Raw genomic sequence first — 12,533 nt, forward strand, 5'->3', positions numbered from 1 at the left:
TGTGCGGCCCTGTGTTGTGGTGCTCAGCAGGTGGCCAGGATCCTGGAGGAATGGTTCTTAAACTGGTGTGTCCATGGCGTTGCCTAGAGGACTGGTTAAAATGCAGACTGCTGACTCCACCCTCTCACATGTCTAATTCAGTTGGTCTGGAGTGAGGCCTGAGAATGTAATTTCTGACAAGTTCCCAGGTGATACTGAGGCTGCTGGTCTGCGCACCTCACTGCTGGAGCCACTGTCCAGGAGTTGTCTTTCAAGGGAGAGCCAGGGAGCTTCCTGGCGTTGCCAGGCAACCGTTTGGAAGGGAAACTAGGAATGGGGAGCATGCCCTGAGAGGGACAGTAGATGGTGCGGGGTGACCTCAGACTTGACAGAAGACCATGCCTAGCATCGATTTATTGGCATCTCTCTGGAGACATAAATAGGCTTTGTGCCTTATTTACCTGAGGTGTCCACTAGCAGAATGACCGCCATCACCCAGAAGGACTACTTGAAGGCTTGACAGCTGCCTGAGGAGAGCCTGTCCCCCGGCCGGGCCTTTTGCTCCTTGCCCCAGAGGGTTTTGAGCTTTCGGTAGTACACCTTGCAGCTGAAGCCCTCCTTGAAGCCCCCTTTGATGTGGCTCTTGAGTGAGTGCAGGGTGGGGTACATGCGGCAGCAGGCCGCACACTTGTAGCCGTGCTGCTGGGCTGGGTGCCACTTGGAAGCCATGAGGATGTCCTGGGATGTTATGTAGTCTATGGAGTCCAGGCTGTGCCTGGATTTCTTGGTGGCCTCTCGGGAGCAGGTGTTCTCGGGGGAGGAGGAAGATGAGCAAGCACTCTCCGCTATGTCCTCGGGAAGGCAGCTGTCCCCCCTGCCCTCGTCCCGCTGCACCTCCGGGAAGCTGTAGGCCTCCAGATGGCTCTCCTTGTCCGTGCAGACGAAGTAGCTGTAAGGGGAGAACCAGGGCCGGTAGATGGTGCAGCTCCGTCTCAGCTGCTCCCCATTCTGGGAGTCCCCCACCGTGCAGTCTGCAAAGGAAAGGGCTGCGTCTGAGCCTTTGGCCTCAGGGAGGGAGCCTTGAGGCCTGGCTGGAGGCCATCGGGTGGTTCAGGAAAGGATGAATGAAGGCAAGCAGTCGGGGTGACCTTTGGTCACCTCAGTGACACCCCCTGCCCACCCCCTACTGCCTTCCTTGGTAGGGAGCAGGTCAAGGTTGTGGGGGGAGAGCCATCGGAGATGCTGTTTGCTGTGTCTATCAGCACAGTGGCGGTTCCATCCCTAGAGGAGGGGCCTCTTTCAATCCAGAAGCCTTGGTCTCCATCGGGTCCTTTGACTCCCTGGGAGATGCAGTCAGTGCACAGGCTTGACTGCTCGCTGGATGGTTGGAGCCTCAGGCTCTCCCAGAGACACCTTGGAGAAAAGGCCTGGCTGTCTCCTTCTGAAAAAGCAGCCAGTGACAGCACAGCTCTCTCCTGACACAAGGGCAGGCCACCCGCCTGCTCCCTCCCTGGAGGCCCCTCACCCTCTGCTGCCTGTAAGCAGGGGCACATTGCACAGGCGCCGCAGAGGCCAGCCGGGCAGACCCTCTTTCCATCACTGTGCGTGGTCTGGCTGGGGCCTTTTTGTGTGTCTTGCTGTCCTTCTTTCCTCAACAGCCCCAGGCCAATCTTCAGGGGGCAGCCTTGCCCATCCCGGTGGGGCATGTGTGTGTGCTCAGAGTTGAGGCGGCCTCACCTGGTGAAAGCACTGTGCTCGGCAGCCCATGCCGGAGAATGCTGCTTTGGTACTGGGGCGGCAGGGCCTGAGCAGAGCTGGATGTCTCAGCAGGTGTCACGGTCTTTGCAATGTCTGCGTTAGGAAGAAAGACTCTGGTGAGCTGAGCAAGGCTAGCTGGGGACTCACCAGGGCATCCCCAGATCAAGGCTCAACCCCAGCGCTTGAAGACTTCTCAAAGCCAGAGCAAAACAGGGTCCTTTCTTGCATCTGAATATGCATCCCGGGGAGTCCAAATGAGACCAGGAATGACCACTTCCAGAGGGAGAAGTAAAACCTAGTCCAGAGGACACACCTCTTTCTGGCCAAACCTCACATGAGCCTCCAGCAGCTCACTATATATGCAGGATGTTGCTATATTATAGACCACGAGGTGGGATCTGGGTCCCAGGGTTCAGTGATGGTGCTCTGGTCATTGGTGGCATATATGATCACATAGTCCCTTTGAGGATAAGGGAGCCCTAGCGGCATAGAGAACTACAAGTTGAGCTGCTAACTACAAGGTCAGCAGTTTGAATCCACCAGTCGGTCTGTTGGAGAAAGATGAGGCTACTGTAAAGATTTGAAGTTTCAGAAACCCAAATGGGCAATTCTGTGTCCTAAATGGTCATTCTGAGTTAGAACCAACTTCTTGTAGTGCGTTTGGTTTTTTAGACTTGGACGATGAGAAGGGTAATTCTCCAACAGAAACATCTCATCTCCACAGCCAGAACCTGCTCAGGTAGACCCTACCTGCCTGCCAGCCGCTGAAGTGGCTCCTGACGCTTGCCTAAAAGGAGACTTGTCTCAAAGCTCGGAGCGGTTGCTGTGCTCAGTTGGGAGCGTGTATCGGAGCTGGGTGTGGAGGCCTCTGGACGCTTGGGAGAGCTGCTCCACAGAACAGAACGCCTCAAATGGCCATGTTCATTGGAATCCCCTGGGAAGCTTGTTAAAAATGCAGATTCTGCTACAAAGGGCTAGAGCAGAGACCCCTTTGGTGGCGTCAAACGACCCTTTCACAGGGTTCACCCTAGTCATAACTGTAGCAAAACGACAGTTGTGAAGTAGCAACAAAAATAACTTTATAGTTGGGGTCACCGCAACATGAGGAACTGTGTTAAAGGGTCGCGGCATTAGGAAGGTTACTACACTTGATCTTGGCTGAAAGGCCGAGAAGCGATTATTAGGAAGGTTAAGAACCACGACTCCAGAGTCTGGATTGGGCCTGAGAGTCTGCGTGTCTAGCAAGCTCCCAAGTGATGCTGGTGTTGCAGGTCCACGGACCGCACTTCAAAGGGCAGCTCCCCGTGGAGCTCCCAGCTTTGTTCCAGGCCACGGCCCTCAGTGACCGGACCCCTCGCATTCTGACCTGAGACGTCTAGATCTCCAGTTTATCAAAACCACAGAAGCCAGCACATGCTCTGTACGTGGCCGACTGCTACCTCGAGATCTTGTGCAGATGCCAGCGCGGGATACGCGGAAATTTGGCCCCACACGTTTCCCCCATTGTCCTCTTACCAGAAAGGATTAGACAGCAGGGACTACTTACTACAAGTGCTGTGTTTCTGACAAATGATTGCCTCCTGTGTGTTCACTGGCTCTCTCATTAAATCATGGCCTATCACATGATCTGGTCAAGTACTCGGTTAAATGTTTCAACAGTAAACCACCTTCTCTGTGGTCCTCGCAGCCCCGGAGTTTACCTGGTAAACTCACGGCACGGGAGGAAAGGATGTCAGGAAAGGTGCTCATGGCTGAGGAAGAGATGCGAGGTCCAGAAATGCTGAGGAGGGAGAAGTTCTCCATCTTCTGACGACAGCAGGGTCCGGAGAGTGAGCTTCTGTCCCCAAGAGGCTGGGCGGGTCGTCCAGACGATAAACATTCTGAGTGCAGTTGACATCACAAGATCACATAATTCCACTTACCAGCAAGGCCACCCCTTTAAAAGGTGGATGGAATCTTTTGCAAGAAAAGATTAACTAACGTGGTTTAGGGTTTCTGGCTTGTGATTCAATCTTCGCTTGGGGCGTGGCCTGATTGCAAGCACCCAGAGAGTAGGCCAGCGGCCTCCCGTACTAGAAGTTCCTTCCTTTCCGAATGGCCCTATCACTGTTCTTCTATCTTTCTCCCAGGTAATCACACAACCACACGACCACCACCAAATCCTTTTCTGTTTATGTTTTCATTTTAGGTTTAGGGTATATGTTTTCCCTATTCTTTTGGAAGTCATTCTGAACATAAGTCATAAAGTACTCTGTATGCCCTTGTAGAAGCCAAGTTTTTCAGCACATTTTTAATGCAGTTTTTGTGGTGAGATGAGGTGCCTCGGCTGATATTTGGGCTGGCTTATACTTGAGTATATACAGTAAATACAAGGAACAGCCAGGTGCCCTGTATCCATAGTTTCATCCCTCCCTCACTCCTCACTTGCCGCTGAGGCAATTCCAATGCCTAAGGACCCTCTAGGACAGAGTAGAGGTTTCCAAGACAGCAACTCTTTACAGGGGTAGAAAGCCACATCTTTCTCCTATAGAGCCACTGGTGGTTTTGAACTGCTGATTTTGTCATTTGCAGTCCAGCAAGTAATGCACTAGGCCACCAGGGCGCCCTCATATGTGCCTGCCATTAATATTTTACCTCCTAAGCATGCTCAGATCTTTCTCTGTGTGTGCATGTATGTGTCCACAGCTGTTTGTTCTCAGCCCACTGACGGTAAGTTGCAAACATCCTGACCCTTCACACCGGAGTTCTTCTATGTGTTCCCTGGGGATATTATTTCAAATGGGCAGTGCTCTGTAGTGGTGGGAAGTTACTCAAAGTGGAAAGCTTTACTCCACAGTTTGCTCAGCTCAGCGTACACCCAGGGTGGTTAGCTGGTGAGATAAGGGCCCGAGAGAAGGCGGAGTTACCTTTATCTTATGAGAACCTGGCATGTGCATGGAATGTGGCACATGGGTGGACGACGATTGTGACACCTGGAAGATGAGCTGGCAGCACCCAGTTCTAGGTCACCGGACAGCAGTCTCCATCTCCGCTTGATGTGGAAGAGACCGCTTTGCCAGAAGTACCATTGGGCCCCCTCTGCAGTGGGGTGAGGTTAATGGGGTGTGAGTGTGCATCTACTTCTGCACACTAGAGCCCAGAGGTGTCTTCTCTTGTGTCGTGAGAACCTTAGTGTTTGACTGAAACCCAGTGGAGAACATGATTTCCCTGTTGGCACCCTGGTCATCTAGTGTGGCTGTAACAGAAATCTCACCACTGAGTGGCTTTAAAAAACAATGTATTTTCTCCAACGTGGGAGGCTGGAGGTCCAAACACAGGGCGCTGGCTGTCTCTCTCTGTTGAGCCTAGAGAAAGCTCCTTGTCTCTTTTAAGCTTCTCCTCTTAGGTGATCTTCATGTGGCTTGGCATCTCTCATCCCCGCCCAACGCCCCCCCCCCTATTTGCTTACTGGTGTAATCTCTTCTTCATCTCAGAAGAGGTTGACTTAAGACGCAGGCTATGTGGATCCCGTGCCATGAACACAATAAAGACAGTCTGTTTCCAAAGGGGATTGTAACCACAGGCATAGGGGCTGGGCATTACCAGACGTATTTTAGGAGGACATCATTCAATCGATAGCACCTGCTTTGGCACAATAGAGCAAATTAGGATGTAAGTGGAAGCTGTATGCTTTGGTACCTTTAAGGGTATTGGCAAGGTCGTTGGGGACGGCCTGATGTGGGCAAAGACCATGGGCCTGGGAATCACCGCGAGTTCCAACCCCTCTCGGCCACTTGGCTTTTCCACTTTGTTTATTTAACGAGTCAGGGTATGGATGAGCATCCTCCTGGCCACAAACCGACGGCATAGTCATGAGTGAGACTGAGTGGCTCAAGCGGACTTGGAATTCCTATCCTGACAGCTAGGAACTTAGCTACATACCCAGCTATTTAATGTGAAGAGGGTGTAAGTTATCGGGGGACATACGGAAAGCCACATTAACGGGTGCCTATGTATAGAGTTTTAGAAACACAAAACCTGTTTCGGGTTAGTTGTTGAACAGTTCGTGGGAGCCTGGAGTTCTGGGTTTGCTGTGTGTACGCCTGTGTCCTCTCCGTGTGGTGCCGCTGGTGGCGCAGGCAGGAAGCGACACTCTCGCAGTGGTTGGTCACTACATAAACTGTGTGTCTCTCTCTCATTTGTTTCCCATCTGCCTTCCGAGCCCCTTTCTCAGTCAGGTAAGATACCCTGGGGGTGACTTGTGTCCCAGGTGCTCCCCTCTGCTTGGGTGTGTGCATGTTTGGGGGTCTTGCTGGGAGGGCTGCCCAGACTGGGTTCAGTCACCTTTCTCGCCTCCATCACCATCCTTCTCAGAACCACCAAGCCCCTAGTCCTGAGGAGCGGATGGGGAGGGACTCGCAGAATTTGGGGTCACTGGTGCCATAAACATGAAATAGACTCATTATGAATCCCTGGGATGTGTGTGTGTTGGGGGGTGGGGGTGTTGAAAGAAACCCCAGGAAGTGTCCCAGGAAGAGCCCCGTTTCTCCTGCCTTACAGGGGAGTTTTTAAAACTGATTTTTGTACATAGGAAAGGTGGTTTGGGAACAGTTTCCCTAAAATGTCAGCAGTCATGTTTCAGAGTACTCATAAACCAGTCCATCCCATCAAACCAATGTGCTAAATGCTTACGTGGCTGTGTCGTGGCCATTGAGCTGATGAAAATCACCTACCACACTCCATCCTCTCCAGGAAGCCACCATGTTACTGTGGCACACCAGAGATGGTTGTCAGACAGAGTTAGAGACTTGTGTAAGAGAGTACACAATGGACTATTTAAAAATTAGTTACTAATCAGGTGTTGGAAGGGCACTTCAAAAAGTTCATCGAAATATCCCAATATCTTTGCCTTCCACTTTTCCGCGAACTTTTTGGATGTTCCTTCATATTTTATAGACTAAGTTCTGAAGGTCCAAAGTGGCACGTAATCCAAGTGTGATTTGTCTGTTGGGTGTCTGTTTTCATGAGACTGATGCTAAGGGGCACATAATCTAGGCATCACGTTGACAGGTGGTTTGAGTACCTCACTTTTAAAAAATGGACTCTGCCAGCTCTGAGCATTCGCTTTAAACCAATCAGACCTAGCTGAGCCAGGAAACGCTGGGGTGTTTGTTTGCCCAACATACCTCTCTAGAAACATTTGGTGACCAAAGGACCTTCTGATGTAGAAGGAAATAGAAAAAGATTTCCATTCCAAGGACTCCTCTGCTAGCGTGAACATTTCAGGAGCCAAGAAGAATGTGAAATGCTAGAAGCATAGTATGCCAAGGGGGAGGGCAAGGCAAGATCAGCTGTTCATGCTCACAAGTTGACGCCCCTATTCTGGTGCGTCTCGGCCTGTGAGCCCAGTACAGTTTGAACCGCCAGCCCTGCTCCCTATATCCTAGGATGCTCTCACTCCAGGTGCCTGGAATGTCTCACCGCTCAGTGGTGCTTGCACCTGCTCATGGGTTCGGGCACTTAAAAAAGTGATGACTCTGGAACTCATTGACGGAGGGAGCTTGCCACTCCTCTTCCCACTGCTGCTTCTCTAACCCTCCACCTCCCCCAACTCCAGGCCCTTGGAATTTCTAAGGAAGTGGTCCCAAGGAGCTGTGCTTGCTGAACCCGCAGGAAGAGAAAGACTACTCCTGACCCTAAGATTTGGCAGGGCAGGGGGAACAACTTTAGGCGAAACGTTTAGACAGAAGAGAACCAGTAGTCCAGCCTCAAATACCGTTAGAAAGATCCACTGAATCCCTGGCAGAGGAGTAACCAAATATAGCTAACTCTTCTCCAGGATTGCCTGGAGAGTTAGGAAGGACAGACACCTTGGGTGTGGTTCCAAGGGACCCATGGCCATCTTGAGGACTGAGCTGACTCTGCAGGTGGGAAAGTATACCCAGGCGCTTGTGGGTGGCAGGGAGCATGCCCAGAGCCCTGAGCACAGAATCCAGCCTCTCCCAACCACATACCTTGGAAGCTACCTTCTTGGCTTCTACCATTTGCCATCCCCAGAATGGGTTGGCTGCTCAAGTTATTGATTGAGGACCTGCCAGACTGACCTGGCCCCCACACATGTATATAACCCAATGGGGCCACATCAATGCCTTGAATTAAATTTCTGAGCCGAAGAGAGGTCTCTGAGAGGACTGTGTCTTCCAGGCATGATTGGACAACTGGGCATGGGACCAGGAAGGGCACAGGAGAGTGGAAAGAGCCCAGAACTTTGAAGACATGAGTTCTAGTTCCAATCTCACCAGTTCCTAGTTGCATGGCCGCGGGCACAGCGGTTGCAGTAATCCTGGCGAGTCCTGCATTCCTCAGCTGCGAATAGGTGGCTTATCCATACTCACCGCACTAGGATTCAGGAAGCTGTCTGTCCAGATTCTCCCGCTTCGTCGACACCAACCAAGTCTTGTCCATTTGGTGTGAGCTGAATCCCAGCCTCTGAGTGCACTTGCCTACATTTTCCCTGGCTCCACCTCACGGGCACAGAATAATTGCTGGCCCCTTTCCCATGGAGAATGGTGCTTGCCGGGTAGGTGGCTTTCAGATGGGAGCTTCCTACTTGCCCTCCATCTGTCCCAGGGGCCCCCAGCCACAGAGCACCGCGCCAGCTCACAGCGATGTAAAACTGCCACGTGTCATCACGTCATTCTCATTTCTTCTTTGCATCCGAGGGCCCAGGAAAGGGAAAGGTTCAAACTCTGAGCCAAGGAGGCCCATTTCTGGGACTACATTAACTCTCCTCTGGGTAGGCTTGGGCAGGGATTAACTTGGGCAGGGCAGAACTAGAATTTCTGGTCCCAGCAAAAAAAATGGAGTCTGGGAGTGTTCAAGAGTGTCTTGGTTCATTCTGGAATATTTCCAGAGCCTTCCACGGTTATCTGAATGTTCTGAGTATGGCACAAGGAGAAGGGAAGCAGGGATAATGTTCGCGAGACCCCTCTGCCCCAATGCTCACCCATGTCTCCATCTCTCCCTCTCTATGTGTAGTTGACCACAGCATGTTTGAGAATCTGAACACAGCCCTCGCGCCAAAGCTGCAGGCAAGCCGCTCCTTTCCCCACTTGTCCAGGCCTGTGGCCCCCAGCTCTACCCCGCCAGGGCCTGTGGAGCCTGGTGCTCCAGGACTCCGGGTGGGCAGCAGCCAGCACCTCAAGAACCTCGGCAAAGCCATGGGGGCCAGAGTCAATGACTTCCTGCGGAGGAAGGAGCCCTCAGGCCTTGGGGGTGCAGGGGTGACGGAAATCAACAAGACCGTGGGTGCCGAGCTGGCCAGTGGAGTTGACATGGCAGCGGGGCCCTGGCTGGAGCATGAGCGGTGAGTACACCCACCCGCCCCCGTGCCCCCACTCCAGTGCTCCTGCAGCACCACGGAGGGGTCTCTGCTGATGGTCGCCGGGGGGGGGAAGCATCATCCTGAGGTGGGGCTATGAAATTGTCACGTGAAGAACTGTTGAAGAAAGAGCTTGCTGTTTGTGTGCACAGCTTCAACCTCCACGATCACTGCTGCATTTTCTGCGCTTCTAGCATGTTCTTAGCGCCCTGCCGCAGGCTGCAGCTGCTTCATTTACCAAATCCTCCCAAGCAGCCCTATGAGGCAGAGTGGCAGGTCATTAGAGTCCCAGAGGGGCCATGAGCTGCAGCAGGATACAGCCTTAGTAACTGGTGCAAACCCAAGCCACTCTTAGCCTTGTCCGGGTGATCCGGGGTGAATGTTCCGTCAGAGCCTGAGAGGAAGCCAGCTTTCGCCCAACATCAGGAACATCTTCCTAAGGTGGAGGGTCACAACAAGATGGTATCTTAGAGAGGAACTTAGCTTCTTAGGCCTGAGCCTGTCAGAGAGAGTCCAAGCGCGAGTTTGGACTCGCTGCTCTTTGCCACGCTCGGAGGGGGATGCGGATCCTCAGCTTTCTCCAGGGAACCAAACCTGAACATCACACAATGTCTACTTGAGCCAGTAAGCCCTACTTGATGGGGAGAGAAGAAGGTAGTGGATAAGAAATAAAATCTGCACTGTTGGGCACCCTGTCCTAAAGACACTTTGTATGCTTCAGAATGTATTGCTGCTAAATCATAGACACTTAGTGAAAAATAGCAAACTGTGAAGCAATTGACTCCCAACACATTTTCCATCAGGGCCCAGACACTTCTGAAGGCGGTGTTCCCGCCTCTTCCCCACCCCGGCCAGAGCCCTGGAGCACTAGAGACCCACGGGGCTTCACTCCGCAGTCTGAAACCGCCAAGCAGCGCCTTGGGAGGAAGACTGGGCTTTGCACTCCCTACGCAGTTAGTCTGGAAAACTCGCACTGACTCCATGGCAGTGAGGTTGAAGAAGCTTCCCTGAAGAATTCTGTGCTCTTCAGTGTATCCCACAGGCAGGAGGCGGCATTGGTGGCCTCGAGACCTGCATGGCATGTGCCTTGGAATATTCTAAAAGATGTCTGCAGGGCAAGCTCAGGGCTGTAGGGTGGAGGGAGTAAGGCTTCCCAACGAAAGTCTTGTAGGACAGCACTTGCTGCCTTTGGAGACTAAGCATGATGTCATGTCCTGATGAGAAAAACTCCTTAGGGCAACGTGTCTGGTCTGTCCCTCAAAATGCAGTTTTCTATTGTCTTAAAGCTTCTTCACAATAACCCCCCATGACAGACCTATGACCTCTTAGCAATCCCAAAGAGCAGTGGCCACAACCTTCTGAGCCGACCTCTCTGCCTTGATTTTTTAAAATCATTTTATTGGGGCCTCATACAACTCTTATCACAATCTATACATACATCAATTGTGTAAAGCACATTTGTACATTCGTTACCCTCATCATTCTCAAAACATTTGCTCTCCACTTAAGCCCCTGGCATCAGCCCCTCATTTTCCCCTCCCTCCCCACTCCCCCCTCCCTCACGAACCCTTGATAATTTATAAATTATTATTTTGTCATATCTCGCCCTGTCCAATGTCTCCCTTCACCCACTTTTCTGTTGTCCATCCCTGGCGGGGGGGGTTTATATGTAGATTCCTGTAATCGGTTCCCCATTTCTACCCCACCCTCCCTTCACCCTCCCAGTATGGCCACTCACATCACTGGTCCTGAAGGGATCATCTGTCCTGAATTCCCTGTTTCCAGTTCCTGTCTGTACCAGTGTACATCCTCTGGTCTAGCCAGATTTGTAAGGTGGAATTGGTATCATGATAGTGGGGTGGGGGGAGGAAGCATTTAGGAACTAGAGGAAAGTTGCATGTTTCATCATTTCTACACTTCACCCTGACCCTTCTGTAAGGGGATGTCCAGTTGCCTACAGATGGACTTTGAGTTCCCACTCTGCACTCCCCCTCATTCACAATGATATGATTTTTGTTCTTTGATGCCTGATCCCTTTGACACCTCGTGATCACACAGTCTGCCTTGATTTTAACTGGCCCACTCAATCCCCTTGGAAGCCACTATTTTGATTGGCTCTTTGACAAGGGCAAGACAAGTGTATTACGGAACCAATTCGCCTGCAGTCATTCATTGATTACAGAGAGGTGTTTAAACACAATTTTCTTGGAATAGACCCATGCACTTATGAACTGAGAACCCTAGTGCCAATACTTTTTGGTGTATCCTCAAATGTTCTCATTTATAACCCCACAGTTTCATAAGGAACCCAAGGGGTGCAGAGGTTAAGCACCTCAGCTACAAAGCAAAAGGTCAACAGTTCAACCCCACCAGCTGCTCCGCGGGCCTATGAGGTAGTCATCTACTCCTGTAAAGAGTACAGCTTAGAAAACCCCAGAGTAGTGGGTCTCCACCTTCCTCATGCCTCCACCCTTTCACACAGTTCCTCATGGTGGTGACCCCCAACCATAACATTATTTTCATTGCTACTTCATCACTGTCATTTTGCTACAGTTAAGAACTGGGCGACCCCTGTGAGAGGGGTCGCGACCCACAGGTTGAGAACCACTGCTCTAGAGACAGTTCTTTCTACTCTGCCTTATGGCATCATGGTGAGTCATAAGGGACTTGACAATACACAATATCCACACACCTCTCATGGCCACCAAGTCAGTGCCGGCTCAGAGTAACTCTATAGGACAGACTAGAACTGGCCCTTGGGGGTAGGGAGTGTGTGTCTGAGATTACAGCTCTTTCTGGGAGTAGAAAGCCTTATCTTTCTCCCTCGGAGCCACAGATGGTTTCAAACTGCTGGCCTTGTGGTTAGCAACCCAACAGGTCACCCACTGTGCCAGCAGGGTTCCTAGCATCAACAAAGTGGCTTGCATGGAGAAGTGTACTAGAGGCTTCAAAGAAGCCAGAATTCTGCGCATGTTTGTTCAGAGACGTGGCCATTGCCAGTGTGGACCCAGGAATGTGGCCATTGCCAGTGTGGACCCAGTGTGGCCTCAGGAACATCCTGGGTAGCAGCAATCTATCCAGATGATGGTGAGGAGGCTGCTAGATGCAGAGCCTCTTGGGGTCCTCCCCTTTCACCCTGTAGGCAGCTCTCTGTGCTCTGAACACTGGTGTGCTCTATCAGTCGAGAAGGCACAAGCCAGGAACAGGGAACCCTTCAATCTACAGCCTGTAGCTCCATCCCGATCTTCCAGCTGCCACAGCAGGGCTGTCCATCATGGCTGTAGACGTGCTAGCATTGCCTGGCTCCCACTCAGATCTACTGAGCCAGCATCACCAGGGCTCAGGTCCAGACCCAGGTATCCCCCAGAAGCTCCACAGGTGGATTTCAATGCACCACCACGCCCAGAAGCTACTTCCTGTTGGAGCAGAGCGCTTG

General features: G+C 51.8%; 2 protein-coding genes across 3 annotated transcripts in view; one reads left to right on the top strand and one right to left on the bottom strand.

Moving 5' to 3' along the window:
• LOC142462324 (carboxyl-terminal PDZ ligand of neuronal nitric oxide synthase protein) overlaps positions 1 to 12,533 on the top strand; it is a 384,106-nt gene that overhangs the window by 367,660 nt on the left and 3,913 nt on the right. For both annotated transcript variants that reach the window (XM_075564078.1, XM_075564087.1), the window contains exon 11: positions 8,755 to 9,082. In XM_075564078.1, the coding sequence (XP_075420193.1) occupies positions 8,755 to 9,082 (328 nt within the window). The remainder of the gene's footprint in view (positions 1 to 8,754; positions 9,083 to 12,533) is intronic.
• On the bottom strand, positions 484 to 3,540 carry SPATA46 (spermatogenesis associated 46). The gene is made up of 3 exons (XM_075534417.1): positions 3,438 to 3,540; positions 1,717 to 1,830; positions 484 to 1,010 (listed from the first exon to the last, which is right to left on the bottom strand). Exons 1-3 carry the CDS (start codon positions 3,538 to 3,540, stop codon positions 484 to 486), a joined length of 744 nt encoding a protein of 247 aa, XP_075390532.1.

The sequence above is a fragment of the Tenrec ecaudatus genome, chromosome 1 (assembly GCF_050624435.1).
Source record: "Tenrec ecaudatus isolate mTenEca1 chromosome 1, mTenEca1.hap1, whole genome shotgun sequence".
Taxonomy (NCBI): domain Eukaryota; kingdom Metazoa; phylum Chordata; class Mammalia; order Afrosoricida; family Tenrecidae; genus Tenrec; species Tenrec ecaudatus.

Coding starts and splice junctions, on each gene's coding strand:
- SPATA46 (XM_075534417.1), bottom strand. CDS start 3,540: ATGGAGAACTTCTCCCTCCTCAGCATTTCTGGACCTCGCATCTCTTCC. Junction 1,831..3,437: donor CCGTGCCGTGAGTTTACCAG/GTAAACTCCGGG, acceptor TTCCTAACGCAG/ACATTGCAAAGACCGTGACA. Junction 1,011..1,716: donor GAGCACAGTGCTTTCACCAG/GTGAGGCCGCCT, acceptor TTTCCTTTGCAG/ACTGCACGGTGGGGGACTCC.